The following is a 25,624-nucleotide window of genomic DNA, read 5'->3' as shown; positions in this document are numbered from 1 at the left end:
TCCCCATGTCATTCTTTCGACGTCTTTTTCACCTCCTCGTTCTCCTCTCCGCATTTTTTTTTTTTCCTCGCTCATCTCTCATCCTACGCAAAAACATAAGGGAAACTGCAAGAAGCCGTTAGCTCTATACGTGGCATTCCATGTATTTCAACTTTTCTTCCTTCCTTCCTCTTCCCTGCACACTATCTTCTCCATTCTTCCTCCTCTCTCTGCAAGACCTTTTTCTTTTCCCATTTTTTCCTCATATGAAGCTTTCTTTTTTCATTTCCTCTCACTATTCTCTACTTTTCTTCCCTTCCCCTCCTCCATTCTACCCCTTTTTCTTTCCCCACGTTCCCTTTTTCTCATCTTAACCTTTATTTCTTTCTTTCCTCTCCCCACACAATACTTTTTCTTCTCTTCCTCTCATTTCCTTAAGCTTTTTCGCTCTCCCGATATCTATTTTTATCTAATCTTAACCTTTCTTCCTTTTCTCTTCCTTACACAGTACTTTTTTTCCTTCCTCTCCTCCCTTTTATTCTTTTCGCTCCACATCCTAGTCTTTGGTCACCTAAACCTTTTCTTCCTCTCCTCTCCCTACACACTACCTTCCTTCAGGTCATCTGATCTGATCTAACTAAAACTTCCAGAGATGTTTCACGAAAGTATATTGGCAATCAGGTTGGAGGAGTTCGTATTTTTTTTTTTCTCTCTCTGGTAAATGAGACTGTATAGAGCTGAGGCTACAGCCAGCTATAGCATATTGTCGTGTCTTTGACGTCAGTGACCATGGAACTGCCTCTCAATAAATCATGTGCCTTCCTGTTGTCTCGAGTGTCTCGTGCTAAGCTGTCCAGGTGTTTCACTCGTTGTTTCCCTCTACATCTCTTTCCTTGTATCATTCCTTTATGCAGGTTTTCTCCAGTCCAGGTGCTTCACTCGTTGTCTCCTTCTCTCTCTCTTCCCTTGTATCATCTCTTGTAACCAAGTTTTCTCCAGTCCTCCTTCTCTTGTTGCATAGCTTACAAATGACAACTGCTTGGCTGAGACGGTTCTCAGGAGCGTTCAGTTCATCCGTGCTCTTGTAATTACTTCGTTGTTGGTTATACGCTCCGTCCATCATGATTCGTAGTTTATTTGGCAAGAAAGTAACAAATATATAAATATATGTACAGATATACCATGACATAACGAATTGCTTTACAACTATTTCTTAACAGGTAAATATAATATTAAAAGGATAAAATCAAGATTAAAAACATGAAATAAAACTGTTCGAATCTTAAAGTAATTAATGATAGGAGACTTGACTTTTTTGGGGGAAGTGGCACCTCAGTGGAACTTTTTTCGATCATTTTTGTTGATCTAGGGCTCTAGGCCAATGCCCTCTTACTTAAAAAATATTAAAAACAATCAAACAGAAATGTCTACCTAAAACAATAAAAGTATAAGCAAAAATGGATCATACGTCTACATAACAACAGCAAGTGCCTCAAACTTTACCTTGACCCTCAGCTATCATCCCTAACTCATTCTAATCAGGCATCCTTCTTCTGCTACATAATTTCACGTCTTCTTGACCTTTCCTTCCCTTTACGTCCTCTCCCTGTGATCCATCATACCCGCAATCTTTCTATTTACCTTTTTATTCGCGTTTCCCTCAATCATCTTCCTCCTTTGTATCTTTCCTATCCGGTGCAATCTTCCTTCCTTTCCTTCCCATACCGCTCCTTCCCTCCTGCTGTGCTGCTGTGTTATTCTTGGCAGATGGAGGAGGAGCAGGAGGAGGAGGAGGATTATAAAGGTGAATTTCGCATCGGATTCTGAAACTTTCCACTCAGGAGTCGGATTATTGTGTCTTGCGGCTTCTCTCTTTTCCTGTTTATAGTTTTCCTCCTCCTCCTCTTCGTCGTTGATTTTCTTGCGTTTTGGTCCCCATATTTTCGCTTCTCGTGGTTTATTGTTTTTATTTATTTATTTTTTCTTTCTTGCTTAATAATTCGTTATTTTATTGTTTACCTTTTTTTCTTTTATATTTGTAGTTTTTTTTGTTTGTTTGGTAGTTTGTCGGGTTGTTTATTTGTTCTCTTTATTTGTGTTTTGTTTATTACTAATACAGGAATTTTTTATGATTTTTTGTTCTCCTTTATTTTTGTTTCTTGTTTATTTGTAGTCTGATATTTACTTACGTTGCTTTTTTTCTTCGTTTCTTGTCTAATAAGTGGATTTTTCTTTCCTGTTGCTTTACTTTCTCTTTTATTCATCTTTATTGTTTACTTTAATGTTGATTTTGACTTGTGATGCTTTTTTTCCATTTTTTTTTTTTCCTTTTTTTTTCATTGTTTACTTTGAGTTTCATCTGTGTTGTCTTTCTTTGTCTTTTATTCGTATTTCCTGTTTATCATCGTTGTTTATTTTCCTTGTTCTCTTACCCTTTGCATGTAATTGTCCCTGTTTTGCTCACCTTCGTTTACCTGTAATTTACTCACGTCAGTTTTGTCCTCAGTCACGTTCATCTTGTCATTCTCAGACTGTGATTTCTCGTTCCCTGGGTCGTGTTAGTCGTGTTGCTTCTTCTTCTTTTCCTTTTCGTTCTTGTTTTACTTGTTGAGTTTACTAGATCACTACTAGTTTACTGATTTGTAATTCTTTATTGTTTTCCCTTTTTTCCCCTTATCTTACCTACTTACGTGGATTTTTTTTTTTTTTTTGTTTCCTCCACTCACTACCTGTAATTGATTCACGTTTGGACAGTTTCGTTCATCTAAGGACATAACAACATAAGAAAATAAGGGAAGCTGCAAAAAGCCTATACGTGGCAGTCCCTGTCTGCCTATCATCCTCATCCATACATTTGTATAATCTCCCTAGCGACTCAGCACTAACAACCTGATTACTGAGTCTATTATATTTATCTACTACTCTATTTGAGACCCAATTCCTTTCTGTCTCTTTTTTTTTTTTATTCAAACTATATCAAACATGCAACCATTATTCCAAAGTTCCCCATTGGAATGTCACTTGCACACCACTGGGTTAGAAATATAAATTATTTATTGAGGTCTTGTTGATTTATCCTCATCCTGAAAACATTCACACTGGAAGATAACAGCGCATGAGTCAGTGCCTAAGGTCTGAGAAAAGTGAGTCATACGTAATACAACGAAAGTAGCCTGTCTGTGTGCCTGCCTGTCGCCTGCCTGCCTATCTACGCTAAATATTTTACATTTGTTAATATTAAACTGCATTTGCCATCTATCAGTCCATTCATTCATCTTATCCAAGTCTGCCTGCAAGGCAATGGCATTCAAATCCTACCTAATTAATCTCCCTATCTTCGTATTATGCACAAATTTACTAACATCACTAATAATCCCACTTTTATTTCATTAATGTATGTTAAAAATAATACGGCCTTAACACTGATCCCTGTGGCACCCCATTATTTATATGACCCCACTGGGATTTAAAGCCGTTTATTACAACTCTCTGTCACCTGTCGCCTAACCACTACCTCGTCCACCCTAACACCTTCCCGCCTATCCCATGCGCCCTAACCTTCCTCAGGAACCTTTGATGGGGTACCTTATCGAAAACTTTACTAAAGTCCAGGTATACGATGTCATATCAATCACCATTATCTGCCGCCTCGTAAACTTTACTATAAAAACTTAATAAGTTCATAAGGCGGGATGTCTCCTTCGTGAAACAATGCTGTGACTGATTTATCAAGTCCTGTTTGTTTAAATATTCCTTAATGTTCCTCGCGATTACTGACTCCATTATTTGACCTACATTTGAAGTTAAGCTGACAGGTCTATAAAATTTGGACGTTAACGTTTTATCTTTTTTTCTTAAAGATGGGTACTACATTCGCCTGCCTCCACATTACCGGTGCCTCTCCTGAATCTAGCGATTTCCTAAAGACAGTAACTAGCGGTTCATTAATAACCTCTGTGCATTCTCTTAGTGCTCTGGGATATATTTGGTCTGGTCCTGGTGAATTAAATGTTTTCAGCCTATTTACCTCCTGTTCCACCATCTCCTTAGTTATGGAAATATCTGTCAGTTTCTCATTCTCTTCTGCTCCAAAAATCTGTTCACTATCAGGCATTTCCTGCATGTTTTCCCGGGTGAAAACTGTTAAAAATGCTCGTTCAGAATTTTACTCATCTCTTTCTTAGAACTAACTAACTCCCCATCAGCTGCCTTTAATGGACCTATTACTTCTCAATTTTTTGTCTATATATCTAATAGAATCCCTTGTGGTCAGTCTTCGTGTGGCTTGCTACCTTTAATTCGGAATTGTTTTTAGCTTTCTTCGTTAATCTCGAGACTGTTTTTACCAATTCACTATACTGAGGCCTTAAATCCTCTTCTCCTGCCTTTAATCTCATATATATATATATATATATATATATATATATATATATATATATATATATATATATATATATATATATATATATATATATATATATATATATATATATATATATATATATATATATATATATATATATATATATATATATATATATATATATATATATATATATATATATATTTATTTAACCTATCATATATATGTATTGATTTAACCTATCAGTTATCCACTTAGGGTCATTCTTCTGTGATCTCATTGTTCTATAAAGAATTTTTACTCTCTGACCTGTATGTAATCTGTCAACGAAATACTTATACAACTCGTCAGCATTTACCTCCTCTGATCTCCACATGTCGGCTCCCTCCATAATCTCCATTCCCTCCGCCTTGACCTCACCTCACTCATCTCAGCATGATCTGGTCCCGCAATCCAATCCTCGCATCTGAGCCCCTCTCCCTCTCTATCGCCCCCCTCCACCCACCCGGTCATTTCTCATCTCCTCCTGTCCTCCTCTCTCGCACCTCACTTCACCTCCTTCACTCTGCCTTTTCACCTCCCTCACCTGTGTCCTGGATCCCACCTGCCCATCCCCCTCCATCCGTTGCCAGTCAGTTCCCAGGAGGTAAATTCTTCTTAGTTCTTCAGAATCTGCGCTCCTAAAGTCAGGTGTCTTACTAGTATTTTTTATTGTAGAAGCTTTCTCCCATTTTGATCTGTATCTAATTTCACAATGATCACTGTTATCTAACTGCCCTCCACATTCCACCTGTGTGATTGCTTCTTCCCTGTTTGTCAGAATTAAATCTAGAATATTATTCACTCATGTGGGTTCTAAGATTATCTGGTTTAAAAAATTATCCTGAATTACATTAAGAAATTCCTTCGCTTCATTATTACCCACCATCAGGCACCAGTCAATATTCCTAACATTATAATCTCTTACCACACACACCTGATTGCACCTGCCTGTTATGTTAATCTCCTGCCATTGTGAGCTGTTAGCTTCTTTTGTAGTATTCGGTGGCCTGTACACTAATCTCGGTACTATTGATTGTGATCCTTCCTTAATATCAACCCATATCGACTCTGTTTTGCTGTTTTTATGTTACTGTTAATACAGCATTGTAATGTCTCCATAACATAAAGTGCGACGCCTCTTCCTCTCCTTTTCTCTCTGTCTTTATAGAACAGTGTATAACCATCTATCTGAACCTGTGGATTAAATATTTTTTCTTGACATATCTAACCAAGTTTCAGTTAAAACAATGATATCAAAGTTTTTACATTCGCCATTCCTCTAAGCAAGTCTTTTATTAGAAATACTTCTACATTTCGTGTCATAAACACTTTAGCTATTTCTCGCATTCGCTGAGCTAGTTACCTTTCTAGATTTAACTAATCCTTCCATCTTTTCATCCTCATAAGCCCTTCCTTCCTCCTTTTTTCGTGTTTTCGTCGATTTTCCTCCGTTTTGTTTTATTTTCTGTTTTCTATTCCTTCCTTTGTATTGTCTATTTTCCGTTTCTATTCATATTTATTGTTTCCCCGTAAGTTGAGTTTAACTTGTATCGATTATTTTCTTCTTTAGCTCTATATTTGTGAGTGTGTGCATGTGTGTGTGTGTGTGTGTGTGTGTGTGTGTGTGTGTGTGTGTGTGTGTGTGTGTGTGTGTGTGTGTGTGTGTGTGTGTGTGTGTGTGTGTGTGTGTGTTGTATTGCTGTGATATTTGACAGGTTCGTACCCTTCGTTTATCTGCAATTAAGTCTCGGTTGCTTAAAGCTATTTTCATTTTCTTGTCCTTTCGTGTCATCTCGTTTCCCGCAGTGTGATAGCTTTGGTGTGTGTGTGTGTGTGTGTGTGTGTGTGTGTGTGTGTGTGTGTGTGTGTGTGTGTGTGTGTGTGTGTGTGTGTGTGTGTGTGTGTGTGTGTGTGTGTGTGTGTGTGTTTCCTTCTTTTTTTTTCTTATTTTTTACGTGGCTTTTTTTACCTCACCTGTATTGCTTCTAATTGACTCACGTTTGCATGAATTTTGTGCACCTTTACCCTTGGTTTGTTGTTCCCTTGCCTTTTTACCTCTTTTTCCATTCCTTTTCCTTGTTAACGTTTATTTTTACCTTACCTATTTTGCTTGCGTCCGTGTACTTGTAATTTACTCACGTGGGTTTTGTTCAGCGTTACTTTCATTCCGTACTCTTGTACTCGTGGCATCTATATCGTTCACTACCTTCTTTACTTATTTTCCTTTTGTTTTCCTTGTTGATGTGGATTTTTACCTATTTATTTGATTTGTTTCCTTCGTTTACCTATAATTCACTCACATCTACCTAAGGTTACATAAATTTTGTGCTTCTTTATCTCTAGATTATTTTTTCTACCTTTTTTATTTTTTTTCCTCTTTTTCTTCCTCGTTAATGTGGATTCTTTACTTGATTTTACTTTCTTCATTTACCCGTAATTGATTCACATTTACCATTAATCCTGTCCTTTTTTTTTTTTCCTTTAACTTATCATTCTCTAACTTTTTTCCTTTTTTTTCCTTTTCCTTGATTACGTGTATTTTCACTTATTTTTGTTTTTCTTTCACCTGAAGTTTATTTTCGTACATTTTTATCCTCTTTTATCCTTAATTTATTGTTCCCTGTCTCCTTTTCCTCTTTTCTTCCTCTTCCTTCTCAACCTTCATTTTTTTTTTTTTACTTGTTTTGCTTTCCTTCGTTTACTTGCAATTCACTTTCGTACATTCTAATCTCCGTTACTTCTTTACCCTTCTCTAGCTTATTTTCCTTGTTTCTTTTCCTTTTTTCTTTTTTTTTTTCTCTCGTTTACGTCAATTCTTTACTTATTTTCCTACCTTCGTTCACCTGCAATTCACTCTCGTACATTTTGGCTCGTGTTACTTACATCCCCTGCTCTTCACCCGTGGCCTTCCTATCGTTCCCTGGTGTACGATAGTTTTGCTGTTCGCACTTTAAAGATTTCATTCCACAGCGCGGCTCGAAATACACCCGGGGATCCGCGGTACATTATTTTTATTTCCTCTTTTTGTTAATACTTTTATCGTTGGTGTATTCTCTTGTCATAACCCTGTTTCATTCGGCGCCGTTCAATTCGTTGTTGTTTTAGTACGTAGCGAATTTCGTCATTTTAACGGTGCCTCCTGGCGATTTTTGTTTTTATTTTATTTATTTATTTTTTTCAGTGACTATGTATTTCCGTTGTTTTGTTTGTCTTGTTTTTTTATTGTTTAATCTAAAATTTATGTAATTGTTTTGTTTACTATACATTATCTTTATCACCTTTTCAAATGCTTCCTTTGTTTTCTTTGTCTTTCATTTTTGTCAGGTATTTCCTTCGTTTTCTTTGTTTTCTCTTTTCTCTCCTGTCATAGAAAATTTAGAGTCTCTTTGTTTACATTTTTTTTCAAGTATTGAAGTTTTTATATCTCTTTTTTTTCTAGTTTAATTCCAAATTTAAGCATTCGTTTTGTTTATATATATTTTTTTCAGTTATTTCCTTTGTTTTGTTTTGTTTCCTCTTTCCTCTTTTTCTCTTATGATTAAAAATTCATGTATTATTTTTGTTTTCCTCTAATTGCTTTTTCAAACAAGTATCTTCCTATGATATTTTGTTCTCCTCCATGGTTCTTCTCCTCCTGGAATCTTACACATCTTTCATCCTCAAATTTCAATCTTTGCATCTCACAGGCCAGTCTTCCATTTCTTCGTGCACTCTTCCACCTCCTCGGTCCACTTTATCCTGTACAGGTAGTCTTCCAGTCACTCTTCCAGTCAATCCTCCAGTCAGTATTACAGTCATCCTTTCAATCACTCTTTCTGTCACTCTACCAGTCAATGTTTCAGTTAACCTTACAGATATTCTTCCAGTCAGTCACTCTTCCTGTCACTTCCAGTCCATATTTCAGCCAGCTTTCCACTCAGTCATTATTCTAGTCATTCTTCCAGTCAATGTTCCAGTCACTCTTCAAGTCAGTCTTCTAGTCAGTGTTTTAGTCAGCCTTCCAATCTTTCTTCTAGTCAGTCTTCCAGTCAATATTTCAGTCAGCCATCCGGTCAGAGTTCCAGTCCTCAGTTCACACCTTACACTTCTCTGTTCCTTCTCTCTTTTGGTCCACCTCACCTTACGTCCTTTTCATAATGTTCGTGTTTGTCAGTTTGTCCTTTTTGTCTCTTGTAATTAATCCTGAAGGCATTCGAGTGTGTATTTCATTTTTTTTTTTTTTTACATGATACATATGGAATGCAATTACGCAAACTAGTGGTTAAATTGTTGCAAAATTTGTAGCTTTGGACTCAACAATGCTGGCGATATTTTTACTGGTGGCAAGGGAAAGTTTTTTTGTAGAGTTGGTAACACTGGTAATGATATTATACAGTTAGTTTGTTTGGAGGTAGTAAAAAGTGTGTGTGTGTGTGGGGGGGGGCGGATTTTGCTGTTAGTTAAATTAAATGCTCATTTCCATTCTCTCTCTCTCTCTCTCTCTCTCTCTCTCTCTCTCTCTCTCTCTCTCTCTCTCTCTCTCTCTCTCTCTCTCTCTCTCTCTCTCTCAGTTACTCACTCTCTCTACTTGTACTTACTTCCTTACTCAGTCAATCAATCAATCAATCAACCAATCACTTATACTTACTTTCTCATTTAATTACTCACACTCTCACTTAATTGTTTATATTTACTACTTTGTTACTCATGCACTCACTCACTTCGTCCCTCCCTCGCTCCCTCACTCACTCACCCACTCATTCACTCTACCCCAGGACCAACGTGAGTTAGGCGAGGTAATGCTGAGTCTGTGCTACCTGCCCACCGCTGGCCGCCTCACCCTCACCGTGATCAAGATGAGGAACCTCCGCGCCATGGACATTACGGGCTCTTCAGGTGAGTGTCTGCCCTCCTACACTCCATCGCCCTCCTCCTCCTGTGTGCTTTAGTTTTTCTGTCTATAGTTTCTTCAATGTCCTGTTTTTCTTCAGTTTTCTTTTCCTATGGTGTGATCTCTTTAGTCTTCTGCTTTCTTCTTTTACATTTCGGTTTGTTATTTCTTCGACTTCCTTTTCCCTTAGGGTGACCAGCTTTCTCCTTCTACAGTTATTTTGGCTTCCTTCTTCAGTGTGGCCAAGTCTCTCCTTCAGTATTTTCAGTCTTACTTCCCACCAGCTTCCTTCTCCTAAAGTCTGACTAGCTTTCTCCTTCCACAGTTCCCTTAGTTTTCTGTTTTTTTTTTTTTTTTTTTTTTTCAGCTTCCTTCTGGGATATGGCCAAAGTTTCTCCTTCTTTAGTTTACTTAGTCTCCTGTTTTCTTCCATTTCCTACTCCTATGTACTGTGCCAGCATTCTTCTTCTAGAGTTCCTTTAGTGTCTTATTTCCTGCATCTTCCTTCCTCTGTATATCGTTCTATCAGTCCTTCATCTTCCCTCTGCAGTGTGGTGGTTATCTTTCTCTTTCTACAGTTCATTTATGTTTTATATTTTCCCGTAGCTTCCTTCTATAAAGTGTGGCCATCACCCTTCTTCTACAGCTGCTTCAGTCTTCTGTTTCCCTGCAGCTTCCTTCTTTCACGTATCGTTTTATCAGTTTCTACAGTGTGGCCAAGTTTCTTTTTCTATAGTTCCTTTCAGTCCCCTGTTTTCTTTAATTTCTTTCTCCTACAGTGCAGCTATTTTTTCTTCTAGTGTTCCTTCAATCTCCTGTTTCCTGCAGCTTCCTTCTTCTGCATTTAGCATCCTTCCCCTACAGTGTGGCCAACCCTCTCCCACAGTTCCTTCAGTTTCCTGCTTCTCTGCCTTCTTCTACATACCGTTCTGTCAATCACATCCTTTTTATCCTTAAACTCTTTCTGTAATCTCCTTTTTCTTTTGCAGCTTGATCAATCTTTTCTCTTTTTCCTCTTGAAATTGCTTGTATCCTGTCAGTTTCTTCCTTCCTCCGTAAAATATGTATATACCTTCATTTTTCCTGCCATAATCCAGCCAAAGTCTTTTCCTCCTCTTCTTCTTCCTCCTTTTTCGTTCACCCTAATCTTCTTTTCTTTGAACGAATCTCTGTACAGCTTAGCTTTCCCGGCCTTAATACAGCCAAACTCCTCCTTCTTCTCCTCCTCGGTAACCTATCCTAGTTTATGCTCTATTTTCTACATCACCGAACAGCCTAGAAGGAAATAAAAGATATGTTGTTATTTCCTTTGTCTTCTTCTTCCTCTTTCTCCTCCTACTTTTACTTACATTTCTCTTTAGCCTTTTCTTCCCCGACTTCCCTCCCTCAATTATTTGCAAAGAGAAAAGACTTGAGTGTTTTCTTAAATGTTTCAGTATCTCATCCAGAGTGCTGCTAACAGACCGTAGGGGAAATCACTGAGGTTTCCAAGTGTTCCTTTGTGAAGGTAGTAATTTACCAAGGAGTCACTATCATCAGTGAGAGTTATCCATGAGAGGCCGACTAATTAATTATGTGAGTGACCTCTGAGAACAGTAAGTGATGAGACACAAGTTTCTGTTAGGTTATTTTTTTTTTTCAAGTTAGGGATGATACTTCTCGTTATCGTCTTTTCTCTTTTCTTTTGTAACAGGATAATGTATAATAATAGTTTTGGTAATATATATATATATATATATATATATATATATATATATATATATATATATATATATATATATATATATATATATATATATATATATATATATATATATATATATATATATATATATATATATATATAATTTAGTCATTAATCAAGACAATTACATCTTACTCAACTGTCTGATAGGGGGATTTGGCGAAATCTGGAAGTTGTCTGTTGCTGAATGGTCAAATGTTGAGTTAAATAAAGGTAATGTCATAACTTTAAGTAATTTTGACACTATGATATTAACTCTTTATTTGTAAGAACATAAGTAATAAGAAAACAAGGGAAGGTCCAAGAAGCCTACACGTCTACACGTGGCAGTATCATTATTAAACTAAGGCTCGCATTTTGAAACGCGTTGTGTTTTTTATAAGGATCCTTTTCAAAGTCCGCAAAGATGTTTAATCTGGTTTTCATGGGTGTTTTTCCTGCATTGAAACTGTCAGTAACTGACAGTAAACTGTCAGTAGAATCACCAAAGCACCCTTGATAACCACAACAGCGTACACTCGAGCTTGGTACAGTCTTCGAGAGAAAAGATAGATTTGCTGGAATATTGTTCATGTTGTTTTGAAAGTTACGGCATCAGTTCTGGCAGAGCTGTACATTCGTGTTTGCGCAGAATGACTAACTAACTAACTAAAGAAATAGATTGGGGGATAGATAGATAGACAGACACACAAACGGACAAATAGATATACATATATAGACAAACGAAAAGATGGATAGATTGATATACATACAAACAAACAGACAGACAGGCATATAGACAGGCAGACAGACAGACAGACAGAAAGACAGGCAGGCAGGCAGGCAGGCAGGCAAGCAGGCAGGCAGGCAAATAGATAGATAGATAGATAGATAGATAGATAGATAGGCAAACAAAGACAAATAGATAGACAAACAGACAGACAGACAGACAGACAAACAGATAGACAGAGAGACAGACAGACAGACAGACAGATAGATAGATAAATAGATAGAAAGATAGATAGGTAGATAGATAGATAGATAGATAGATAAGCACATAAATAAAAAAAAGACCATAGATAGACATACAGATGGACAGACAGAAAGACAGACAGAAAGATAAAAAAAAAAGAGAGATAGATAGAAAAATAGACGGACAGACAAAAAGATAGACAGATAGATACAAAGATAAAAAAAAAAAAAGGAAATAAGCAAGGAAAGAAAAAGAAAAAAAAAAAAACAGCCGCAGCCGCAGGACAGGAAGGATGTCAGTTAAATAAATTAAGTGTTCAAACTGGGCTGTGTACGTGCTATGTCTGTATGTACGTACGTATGTCTGTATGTATATATGTATGTATGTATGTATGTATGTATGTATGTATGTAGACAGGTCACGTGACTAATTGAATAACTACCCCCGCCGGTCCTGTCGTGTTAGTTCATTTATTAATTCCTCTTGTCCATTGATCTGTTTGTTAATCTTGCGTGTGTTTTTCCATTTGTTGTTTGACTATTGGATTGAAGTCACCCTGTCTCTCCCTTGCCCCTCCTCTCCTCACCCACTGGCCCGCTGATAGATATAGTGATGTGTTTATTTTCAGTAGTAGTGCCGGTGGTGGTGGTGGTGGTGGTGGTGGGGGTGGTGGTGGGGGTGGGGGTATTTCAAGGCTAATTGTTGAATGTAGGTTAAAGGTCCCTCATATGTTTCTCTCTCTCTCTCTCTCTCTCTCTCTCTCTCTCTCTCTCTCTCTCTCTCTCTCTCTCTCTCTCTCTCTCTCTCTCTCTCTCATAAACACACACGAAAGAGAGAGAGAGAGAGAGAGAGAGAGAGAGAGAGAGAGAGAGAGAGAGAGAGAGAGAGAGAGAGAGAGAGAGAGAGAGAGAGGCATATGAGGAAGTTAAGTCACACACACACACACACACACACTTTCTCTCTCTCTCTCTCTCTCTCTCTCTCTCTCTCTCTCTCTCTCTCTCTCTCTCTCTCTCTCTCTCTCTCTCTCTCTCTCTCTCATAAACACACACGAGAGAGAGAGAGAGAGAGAGAGAGAGAGAGAGAGAGAGAGAGAGAGAGAGAGAGAGAGAGAGAGAGAGAGAGAGTGTGTGTGTGTGTGTGTCTGTGTGTGTGCATAAAACAACCTTAACGACTTAATTAACGAGGCAGTTTACGGGAACCACAAGCACTACACTAATCAAATCTACACTTTAACGACAACCATAAAGACGAAGCGCAACATGAACAGGCATCAAAGTACTAATTAAACCCTTTCACTGCTACTTATTTGACACCTTTCCTTAATCACTAGCCACTCTGAGACACCTTTCTTCAGCCACCTCCAAACTTTGTACTGGATGGAAAGGTGCAAAATCTATTCATTTTTATCCCCTTCTTTTCTGTAAGTGTTGATGAAGATTCCATCCATTCTGGTGCTGTAAATTGTTCCTTATCGCAGTGAAAGGATGAAAAAGATGCTCAGGTGACTCTCAATTTACACGATATACAGGAAATTGAAGGGATCGTATGAACAGAAATAGTGTAAAATAAAAAAAAAATAATGGGAAAAGGGACGTTAAGGGATGTGACCTGCTGAATTGCATAATTTTGTCCTTAAATATGTTTACGTATAGTATGGTAAGTGAATAATACGAATCCCTAAAGTTTATCATTTTTTTTTCATTCCCAACTTAAACAAAGAACAATAGAAATGCAGAAGAAAAAAAAAAAGAGGAAAAAAAAATTCCCTTAATATTCACGTATGCACTGCAGGGCGAACGAGTGTCTGGGCGGGATCGTGCTTAAGTGAAAGCTTCGTGCAGATTCATTTAAATCTATTTCAAGCAGTGTTAAACCGAATTCATGTCAACCGAGTCACCTGCATTAGAAGTGGAAGTTAAGTCAGCGGCACCCGAACTAGACTTAATTCAAGTGTGGCCATGCAAAGCTTTCCTCACGCTTAAGACCCTGCATTATTAATCAGACACGCGCCTCGCTGTGTGTTCAGCATGATGCGATACAGCTTTGGTCTCCTGCCATTAGTGCTGTGCCTTGTGCTGTGATGCGTGCTGTGATGCGTGCTGTGTGGGGGCTGGAATTAACTGTGTGTCTGTCCTGTTCGTCTAAATATCTCTCTCACTGTCTTTCTGTCTATCTGTTTGTCAGTCTTTCAACTTATGTACCTATTTGTCTGTCCGTCTGTCAGTTAACGTATCTGTCTATCTTGCTGTCTATCTACCTGTCTGTGTCTGTCTGTCTGTTGATCCATCTGTCAAGCTAGCTACCTATCTACCTACCTACTAGCCTATATATTTATCTATCTATCTATTTACCTATCTGGCTGTCTATCTGTCTGTCTCTATTTATTTATTTCTCTATCTCTCTGGTATCCAAAATAATAGAAGTCGTAGAAGATAAAACATAAAAGAAAAATCAACATATTTCCTGTCGTCTTTGCTTCTGCTTTGTGTAATGTGTAATATTGGTAGTGACAGTGACCGTACGAGACTTAACGTAAGGACAGGAGGAAGAAAACGATGAATGAGGAGAAGGAGGAGGAGGAGGAGGGAGAAGAAGAACCCTATGCAGGAGAAAGAGGACGAGGAGGAGAAGGAGGAGGAGAAAGTATCAACAGTTTCAATCTCGCTACTGTAGTCTGTTATAATGTCCAGTATCAGTGATGGCCGCAGTTGTAGGAGGCAGAATAGGAGGACAGAAGTAGAAGACGAGAGGAGGAAGAGGAGGAGAACACGTCAGCTGTTTCTCAATCTCGCTCTCATATCAAAATGGGTAGTAATCTTACCGGAAAGAGACATAACAGGACAGAAGGGAGGAGAAGAGAAGGAGGAGGAAGAATAGGAGGAGGAAGAGGAGGAGGAAAAGGAGGAGGAGTAGGAGGAGGAACTCAATCTTGCCATCATATTAAAAGTGGTATTAGTCACAAGAAATAGAACAGGAGAGGAGGAGGAGAATGGATGCAGACGAAGAAGGAGCAAATGTTGAAGAAAGAGGAACAGATCCAGGAGAATAAAAAGGAGAATGAGAAGGAGAACGGATACAGGAACAGGAGGAGGAGGAGGAGGAGGAGGAGGCGGATTATAACAGAGAGTATAACAGATGCAGGAAGAGAAAGAGAAAGAGAAGGACAAACAGATGCAGGAGAAGAGACATTGGCAGGTAGTGTTTCAATCTCACATCAAGCAAAAATTAACTTATGTATCTAATTCCCCGCAGACATTCATTTCTTACTGCTCCAAAACTAACACACACCTACCTCCTTCCCTCTCCTTCCTCTCCTCTGTCTTCATCCTCTCTCTCATCGCCGCAATGCTGTATCTCTTGCTATCTTCTACCGTTATTTTCACGCTAACTGCTCTTCTGATCTTGTTGACTGCACCTCTATTTTCTCTCACCCCTATTCTCTCCACCTCTCTAATGCAAGAATTAACCAGTATTCTCAATCATTCATTCCCTTTTCTGGTAAAATCTGGAACTCTTTACCTGCCTGTGTATTTCCTCCTCCTTATGACTTGAACACTTTCTAGAGGGAGGTTTCAAGACAGTTTTGGATGGCACTTTTCACCTTTCTTATGGGACTGGCACATCAGTGGAACTTCTTTTCTTTTCTTTTTTTTTTTGTTGCCCTTGGCCGGTGCCCCTCTTACATAAAATTAAAAAAAACACCTCCTCCTCCTGAGTTAACACACACCTTTCCATACAGGGACTACCATATGTAGGCCTGATATCTTCTTTAAGCTTCCCTTCTTTTCTTATGTTCTTATGTTCTTAATTCTCTCCCTCCCTCCAGCGCCTTACATTTACTTCGCACCCCCAAAGCTAACGCACACACTCTCTCCCTTTCCCGCAGATCCGTACGTGAAAGTGTGCTTGCTGTGCCAGGGGCGGCGCATCAAGAAGAAGAAAACCACGGTGAAGAAGTCGACCCTCAACCCCGTGTACAACGAGGCTCTGGTGTTCGACATTCCCAACGAGAACATCGAGGACGTGACGCTCCTGGTGAAGGTGGTGGACTATGACAGGTGAGAGAGAGAGAGAGAGAGAGAGAGAGAGAGAGAGAGAGAGAGAGAGAGAGAGAGAGAGAGAGAGAGAGAGAGAGAGAGAGAGAGAGAGAGAGAGAGAGAGAGAGAGATCTGAAGTGCACTCGGTATCATCCTATTTCCGTATCTATATTTATCCATGTTTCCCTCGTGTGTGTGTGTGTGTGTGTGTGTGTGTGTGTGTGTGTGTGGGACGTACTACAGACAAAGAACAACCTCATTTATCCCCATCGTGTCAAGCTAAGATCAGAGTTAAAGATTCAGAGTGCATCTGAAGAATTTCACCTCAGCCTTAGTGCTTGAATTCTACTCGGTTCTTCCTCGCATCTTCCTCAGCTCTTTCTTGCATCCTTCCCGATCTCTTTTTTTGTGTTCTTCTAAGGAAAATAATGAATAACAACAGGCACGTCAGATGGCCAGACAGATACATTAACTTAAGGACGAAAACACGGACAGCAAGACGAATATAATATTTCAATACAACTCTTTATTATCCTCCTCGATCCTTCCTTGCCTCTTCTCGGTCCTGACAGAAGCGAGAAGCTCGGTCCCTTTGTCTCCAGAAGGTGCAGCCCTTGGTGGCGTCTGCGTCGTTACCGAAGTTTACATTCCCCTCAAATCCATTTATCGACCGACTTAAAGGGAAGGACAACCAGCCTCATTAGGTCAGGTGGCTGCGACTCGTGTATTGCCATCCAAGGCCAGACACGGTAGCGAGCACAGGCTGGCGAGGGAGACCTGGTGCAACGTAAATGAACACAAAGGAGGGACAAACTCTAGTTGTATACTTATTTGTCCTTATAAGGTTGATAAGCTACTCTGTAAAGTTAGAGAGGCAGGATAAATAAATGGAATATAAAAGAATATAAAGGAGGAACGATCAGCCAATAAACGGAGCACAAAGGAAGACAAGGGAGGAGAAACAAGTATGCAGCAGTATATTCATTGGGTCTGACGAGACTGTGATGAGTTGCACTACATAAAGAGATACAGGATGAATAAAAGTAATATAAGGAATGATCAAATAGCAGTATACACAAGAGAACATAAAGAAGGGACAAATAGCAGCATACGTGTTTTGTTCTAATAGATTAGTTGTTGTTGTAGCATCCATTGTGAAAAAGATACACGTGGTGGAAGGCTGTTATATATTAAATAGAAACTAGTGTTGTATAGAGGAGCGCAGCCACCAGGTCCGACACCCGAGGCTGGGCGGACAAGACTGACCTCAATGCCCGTGTGGTCAGGTCAGGTCACGGACAGACGTCAGGTCAGCATGGAGGGACGCTCCCGGGAGCTGCATCCAAACCCAGATCATTGCTTGGCCACATTTAGGCATGGCCTCATGCCCGCAGAGTATGACCGCGGGAGACATTTGGGTGACATGCAGGTCACAAGCAACAGACATAAATAAATAACAAAAGACACAATAAAGCAGTCACAAGGCGCACACAGCAGCGACGTCAGAACAGCGAGCACACACTGTCTGATCACGAAGCCCTCACAGCAGTGATGTCCAAAGCACTGTTCAGGGGGTGCTGTGAACTTATCATTAAACCCAGCTGTGACCTCACTGAACGTTTCCCTTTGTGTCTCACAACACAAGGGGGCAGTCACAGCCTGTCCTCTAAAGACAACTCTCTTCCTCCACACAAAACTACAAGCACCTAATAACACACACACCCTTCACTCAAAAATTTTAAAATCATCATGGCGACTCCTACACCAGCCTCGGAGTCCCCATCTGGGGAGGGGACCATAAATGTCCCCAGGTCGGACTGCCTTTCTGTCGACGACCCTAAGTGTCTTGACACCCCCCTCAACTTTTTCTTCATTAACTTCTGCAACATTCGCGGTCTAAGATCCAATTTTCAATCTGTCGAACACCACCTCTCCTCTTCTAAACCTCATCTTCTTTTCCTCACTGAAACTCAGGTGTCTGAGGCAACTGACAGTAGCCCCTTTTCTGTTCCCTCCTACTTTCTCTATCCTCATTTTCGATCCAAAGCGGGATGCTGCGTTTATGTGCGCAATGACTTAACCTGCTCTCTTGAATCTTCCGAGTTTTCCACCATCTGACTACGACTACAGAGTCACTCTCATACTAAATTTATCTGTGCTGTATACCTTTCACCTACCTCCTCTGACTATAAGAAATTCTTTGACTACTTAACTTCCAAAGTGGAGCACATTCTGACCCTCTTCCCTTTTGCAGAGATCTCCATTCTTGGAGAATTCAATGTTCACCACCAGCTTTGGCTTTCCTCTCCCTTCACTGACCATCCTGGTGAACTAGCCTTTAACTTTACAATCATCCACGACCTAGAGCAATTGGTGCAACACCCTATTCGTATTCCTGACCGTTTTGGAGATACGCCCAACATTCCTGACTTTTTCCTAACCTCAAATCCTGCTTATGCTGTCACCCTTTCTTCTCCGTTGGGCTCCTCCGATCACAATCTCATATCTGTATCTTGTCCTATCGCTCCAATCCCTCCCCAGGATTCCCATAAGCGGAAGTGCCTCTGGCGTTTTGCCTCTGCTAGTTGGAGGGACCTGAGGAGATATTTTGCTGATTTTCCTTGGAATAACTACTGCTTTCGTGTCACAGACCCATCTTTGTGTGCTGAGCGCATAACAGAGGTGATAGTGTCTGGCATGGAGACGTACATTCCTCACTCTTTTTTCTCGACCTAAACCTTCAAAACCTTGGTTTAACACAACCAGTTCTCATGCTATACATGATAGAGAGGTGGCCCACAAAAGGTGCTTGAGACTTCCATCACCAGAACCTCATGCACTTTATATTACTACCTGGAACCTTACCAAGTCTGTTCTCTAGCTAGCCAAAAACTCCTTCATTAATAGAAAGTGTCAAAATTTTTCAAGGTGTAACTCCCCTTGTAACTTCTGACACCTAGCCAAAAACATCTCCAATAACTCTGCGTCTTCTTCTTTCCCTCCTTTATTTCACCCAGTCCCCTCCTCCACCATCTGACTGCTTCATGCTACCTGTTAAAAATTCTTCGCGATGATGTTTTCCATGCCCTCGCTGGCCTAAACCCTCGGAAGGTTTATGGACCTGATGGGGTCCCTCCTATTGTTCTCCGAAACTGCGCCTCAACTCTGTCTATCAACATCTACCTTTCCTTCTTGTTGGAAGTTTGCTTACAAACAACCTGTTCCAAGAAAGGGTAACCGTTCTAATCCCTCAAACTACCGTCCTATTGATTTAATTTCCTGTCTATCTAAAGTTTTTGAATCTATCCGCAGTAGGAAGATTCTTAAACATCTATCACTTCACAACCTTCTATCTGATCATCAGTATGGGTTCCATTAAGGCCGCTTTACTGGCGATCTTCTGGCTTTCCTTACTGAGTCTAGGTCATCCTATTTTAAAGATTTTGGTTAAACTTTTGCTGTTGCCTTAGACATATTAAAAGCTTTTGATAGAATCTATCAGAAGGCTTTGATTTCCAAACTACCCTCCTACGGCTTCAATCCTTCTCTCTAACTTTATCTCAAGTTTCCTTTCTGATTGTTCTATTGCTGCTATGGTAGATGGTTACGGTTCTTCTCTTAAATTTATTAACAGTGGTGTTCCTCAGGGTTCTGTCCTGTCATCCACTCTCTTCCTCTTATTCATCAATGATCTTCTGAACCAAACTTCTTGCCCTATCCACTCCTATGCTGATGATACCACCCTGCACTTTTCCACGTCTTTTCACAGACGTCTAACCCTTCAGGAAGTTAACAGTTCACGCAGGGAAGCCACAGAACGCCTGACTTCTGATCTCTCTAAAATTTCTGATTGGGAAAGGGCAAACTTAGTGTTGTTCAATGCCTCAAAAACTCAATTCCTCTATCTATTAACTCGACACAACCTTCCAGACAACTATTCTCTCTTCTTCAATAATACTCAACTGTCTCCTTCTTCTATACTGATCATCCTCGGTCTGTCCTTTACTTATAATCTAAAGTGGAAACTTCACATCTCATCTCTAGTTAAAACAGCTTCTATGAAGTTAGGTGTTTTGAAACGTCTAATTCTTGCGTTAAAGAGGTGGACAGAATAGGGGTGTCTCCGCCAGTTTTTCACACCCTTCCAGCTGCTAACTCGGTACAGGGGCCTTATCCATCCATGTATGAAGCATGTTTCACATATCTGGGGGCTTCCACTCATACCGCTCTTCTAGACAGGGTGGAATCAAAAACTTTTCGTCTCATCAGCTCCTCTCCTTTAAGTGACTGTCTTCAGCCTCTTTCTCATCGCTGCAATGTTGCATCTCTAGCTATCTTCTACCGCTATTTTCATGTTAGCAACTCTTCCGATCTTGCTAATTGCTTGCCTCCCGTCCTCCCGCGGCCTCGCTGCACAAGATTTTCTTCTTTTTCTCACCCCTATTCTGTCCACCTCTTTAATGCAAAAATTAGCCAGTATTCTCAGTCATTCATCCCTTTCTCTGGTAAACTCTGGAACTTCCTGCCTGCTTCTGTATTTTCACCTTCCTACTACTTAAATTCCTTCAAGAGGGAGGTTTCAAGATACATTCTTCAATTTTTGACTACCGCTTTGGACCCTATTTGGGGAGTGGCATCTCAGTGGGCTTTTTTTTTTATTGGATTTTTGTTGCCCTTGGTCGGTGCCCCTCCTACATAAAAAAAAAAAAAAAAAAAGGCAGAAGGCACCGTAGAAGTAAACGTGGTGCGACGGCGTGTGGGCCCGGCGACAGAACAAACTGCGAGCACGGTCAGCAAAAGTCACCAACAACATGGTAGCAGTAACAAATGGCCAGAAGAAAGCCCAAGGCACAAGGTGAAGGACGAAGCAGCTGGCAGAGCGGGTGGCACAGCGGGTGAACACGTCTAGCAGACAGGAGAGATGCACGGAACGGTGTATCGCCAATCTGACTCCCTATCTCACCGCGGCCACCATTTTGTTCTAGTAGATTAATTGTTGTTGTGGTATCCACAGCGAGGCTGTAATATATTAGATAAAAATTGGTCCTGTACAGAGGAACGCAGCAGCTAGGTCTGATCCCCCAGGTGGGCAGACAAGGCTAACCTCACTGCCTGCGTAGCAGGGTCGAGGGGGGAGGGGGAACACTGCGGGGAGCTGTTCGAACTCTGATCATAGTACTTGTTGACTTTTACAAGGCTGATAAGCTGCATTATGTTAAGTAAGAGATGCAGGATAAATTAACGGAATATAAAGGAACATAAAGGAGGGACAAACAGCAGTATACCTCTTGACCAAATAAACAGAACACAAAAGAACATAAAGGAACATCAAAAGCAGGAGAGAGAGAGAGAGAGAGAGAGAGAGAGAGAGAGAGAGAGAGAGAGAGAGAGAGAGAGAGAGAGAGAGAGAGAGAGAGAGACTATAGGGGCATTTTATATAATGAAGTAAGAAATGTACAATAAAATAAATATTGAACATAGAACAGAAAATCATCGTAGTTGAATGAATAGTTAATTACAATAGAATTTACAATAAACTACACCCTGTCTACACTGAAGTAAACAACGTAAGATAAGTAAAGTCTGAAAGACAGGACAGGAAGTTATCGTGAAGCGAATACGTAGATAAACAAGATGTAATTTATAATCAACGTAGAACAGTTGTGACACTTGTGACGTTCTTGTCGTGTCTTATGATGGATGGAAGCTAACTTGACGGAAACATTTCCCCCGTCCCCCTCTCTCTCTCTTTCTCTCTCTCCGCGTCAGTGGCATTGCGATCCATTTAGGGACCGGAACAACCTACGCCTGGGGACGCCGCCCCAGCGCTGAATAACGGAACAGGTGCTTGTACCCTGATTGCCGCTGAGAGAGAGAGAGAGAGAGAGAGAGAGAGAGAGAGAGAGAGAGAGAGAGAGAGAGAGAGAGACTAACAGTTACATGTCTTGAGGCGCCCACACAGTCCTCGCCGCTTCGTCTCTCCTGTCAGGCGCACACTTTTAACAAGTGGTCTCGGAAGTTAGCGGAATTCTCCGGTTCACCTGAAACTAATTAGAATTCCTGCCAACTTCGAACGTTTGTTTATTATGGTGACTGTATAGAGGATGAAGGATTATGTGAAAGTTAGCCACCTGAACTATTTTGTGGGTGAGTTACATTAGGCTAGGTTAAGTTAGAAGGTAACATGAGAGGTAAGGTATGTTAAGATGAGATGAAATAAGATGAGGAGAGGTTAGTGTAGATAAGCTTGGGCTAGGTTAGCTTAGTTTATGTTAAGTTACGATAGGTTAGATTATATTAAATTAGATAACTTAGTCCCCCCCCCCCCCACACACACACACACACACACACACACATACAAAACTCCTTCCCCTCCCCATCCATCATCCTCCACCACCAACTGTAACTCTCTTCGAGAACTTTAGAATTATATGACACTCTTATAAGGTGGAGACACGCCAAGCCCTAAGTTCATCTGTATTCGGGCGAGGGCTTCCCGGGCCGTGGGTTTGCCCTAAATTTGGAGACTTCCGAAGTCTGACCGATACACGCTTACTTGAGTCTCTCTCTCTCTCTCTCTCTCTCTCTCTCTCTCTCTCTCTCTCTCTCTCTCTCTCTCTCTCTCTCTCTCTCTCTCTCTCTCTCTCTCTCTCTCTCTCTCTCTCTTTCTCTCTCTCTCTCTCTCACACACACACACACACACACACACACACACACACACACACACACACACACCAACGAGAACTTAACAATAAATAAAATGAAATAAATATATGCTGACTTCCAACTTCCTGGGCCTGGCTTGGCCTGCCATTGCTTGCTGCACCGTTCCCTGCTTAAATTCATTGTGTATATTCCGATGTTGCATTATATGTTTTCAGCCTGACAGTTTTGAAGTGAAATCAATAATGAACCAGGAAATAGTAGGCAAAACTTACTCTAAGCAATGTTATTTATGGACAAATTGACGCGGCAACAATGTGCCTGCCAGCATTGCTGCCACCCCACCACCTCGCCTGAAGCTGAAGGAGGCGGTGTTATCCCTGTCCCATTCAATCCCCTCGGAACAAGATTTTTATGTTTGACCTCAAATGGGTCACAGGCGCTGCGGAAGGACTCATTTAATTTTCTTGCTCACGCAGAATTTTAAATGCCTTTTTACTTACAACACCTTATCTTTTCTTCAAGAAATGCACTTGACTTACTCGTATTTTTGTGCTCGCGTCATAAGACACTTGCTTTAGCTGATGAATTAATCACTTTCATACTACCGAAGGGAATGTATGATGTGTTATTAAAGGAACAATGAAGCGCTGTAGAGTGCACAAATTACAGAATTCCCTCTTCCAATGAGAGGTGATAAAGGAGATGTCTTACCGTGTAGGAGTCTGTTTCTAAAGTTTTCGAATAGAATATACTACTAATAATAACAATAATACCATCACCACCACCAAATATTTTTACCACTACGTAATACCACCACCAGCAACAACAACAACAACTTCTACTACCAGTAATACCACCATCACCACAACACAACACATCATTATCCGTAACCAAACCACCACCACCACCACAACCAACCCATACTATCACTCCATAACCCAACCCTCCTTATCGCAGACTGGGCGCCAACGAGCTGCTGGGCGTGGTGGTGATCGGACCCCAGGTGATTGGGCCAGGTCGTGACCACTGGCTGGAGATGTTGGAGTGCCCACGGCGACCCGTCACGCAGTGGTACCCCCTGACGGAGAGCGTGCCCATCAACCTAGTCACCTCCCCTACCCGCGGCCTGCCTCCCACGCTCTCCTGCTTCGGCGCCAGCTCCACGTAAGAGCGAGAGAGAGAGAGAGAGAGAGAGAGAGAGAGAGAGAGAGAGAGAGAGAGAGAGAGAGAGAGAGAGAGAGAGGCCTGTATTCTGAAGCACTTCTACCAGGCACCTCCACTGCATTCTAAAGGGTTGATGTGACACGAGTTTTGTGGCTGCTTTTTTTTTTCTGCCAGCTCCAGTAAGAGAGAGAGAGAGAGAGAGAGAGAGAGAGAGAGAGAGAGAGAGAGAGAGAGAGAGAGAGAGAGAGAGAGAGAGAGAGAGAGAGAGAGAGATTTTTGTTTTGATTAATTTATTGCGCCTCAATGGCGTCATTCCAATACAGAAAATAAGTGTTTAACAATATTCTAATAGTCAGATAACCTAATATACAACAGTCACCAATACTAGGAAGAATGAAAGAATATAAATAGAGAAAAAATGAGTCTCGTAGGGCAATCCATTAACAGCCACCAAGACGAGGGAACCGGACGAGGGCTTCACCTAGGTGCCGTGGCTCAGATGCTGACACACCTGTGCCAGCGTCAATCCGGGCAGTGCAGGTACTAATGGTCCAGTTGGGGAAGTGGCAAAGAGAGCAAGAGAAATGAGGCACGTTTTCCGCCCCGGCGACTTGCCACACTTGTCTGCAGCCCAAACGTAGCCTGGCAGCCACCACTTTGTCTCCTGACCCGCAGACCAGCCGACGGTGCTTGCGACGGTGGTGGCGGAACGCGTTGTGGTGCTGTTTATAGATGTTGTTAGGCCTCTGGTGGTCCCCATATCAAATTAAAGAACGGGGAAAGGGAAGTCAGCAACCACCGAATCCAGGGAAACGTGCAAGGATGACGTCCAGGTTGTCAGCCATCAAAAGGTGGCGGCACACATCAATAAGCGGGACTCCATGGGGCAGCAGACCTTCCAGCTCAGGGCAGTGGAAACAGTGTTCTTTCAGTGTGTTATTGTCAGGGGCACCGCACAGGGAGCAGGAAGAGAAATGCGGCACGTCTTGCAGTCCCGCAACTTCCCACACTGGCCTGTAGCCAAGACGGAACCTGGCGGAGACCACATTGTGCCTCCTCACAATGACTCCTTTGCGGCGATACTTGTAGCAACGGTAGCGAAAGGAGTCATAGTGCCGGATGGTGACACTCTCTTCCCTCTGGAGATCAGAGGGCTTGATCGATGGAGCGGAAGGCAGCAGCTCGAATGCAAGTTAGGGCACCTGAGAGTGAGGGCACCAAGCCAGCTGCAGGAAGAGGCAAGTTGCAGGCTGCCTTACCAAGGGCATCAACTCTGTCACTGCCGGTAATACTGATGTGGGATGGAATCCACACAGATTAATGTTTCTGTCATGATCCAAGGCCAAGAATGATAGAACCCGTCTGATTATGGCAGTGCATGGTGGGTTGACACTTGAAAGGGCCTTGAGAGCAGGCTGAGAGTTACAGATGATCACTGCGCTGAGACCACGCTGGCACAGAAGGCTGACTGCATCCAGGATACCACAAAAGCTCGCAAAACGTGGAGATAGAAGAGTTTGAGAGACGTCGGCTCCCCCAGCATCCAGGTGGAGCATCAGTATCAGGGGAGTAGACTGCACAACCTGCCCGTCCATTAGTCTGTACGGAGCCGTCGGTGTAGATAGATCGAGGCACGGGAAGGAAGACAGCACCGTAGCTACAGTCTCCAGTGCCAGTTGCCGTTGCAGTGTGGGGTGAGCTGAAATTGAAGTATAGTGCACCTCAGGAACGGGCAGCATTCACGGTGGAGGACCAGGAACCTCCTCCTCCTAGGGGATGACGATGTCCATGTCACGAAGAGCCG

The 25,624-nt window shown here is 41.4% G+C and overlaps 1 protein-coding gene across 1 annotated transcript in view; it reads left to right on the top strand.

Moving 5' to 3' along the window:
- Positions 1-25,624, top strand: part of LOC135105702 (synaptotagmin-10-like) — a 111,000-nt gene that overhangs the window by 78,691 nt on the left and 6,685 nt on the right. The window contains exons 9-11 of the mRNA XM_064014108.1: positions 9,139-9,259; positions 15,840-16,011; positions 23,614-23,820. Coding sequence (XP_063870178.1) covers positions 9,139-9,259; positions 15,840-16,011; positions 23,614-23,820 — 500 coding nt within the window. The remainder of the gene's footprint in view (positions 1-9,138; positions 9,260-15,839; positions 16,012-23,613; positions 23,821-25,624) is intronic.

This window comes from Scylla paramamosain, chromosome 12, assembly GCF_035594125.1.
Source record: "Scylla paramamosain isolate STU-SP2022 chromosome 12, ASM3559412v1, whole genome shotgun sequence".
Lineage (NCBI taxonomy): Eukaryota > Metazoa > Arthropoda > Malacostraca > Decapoda > Portunidae > Scylla > Scylla paramamosain.
Note: the sequence above shows the minus strand (reverse complement) of the source record. Positions and strands in the feature narration are given on the sequence as shown.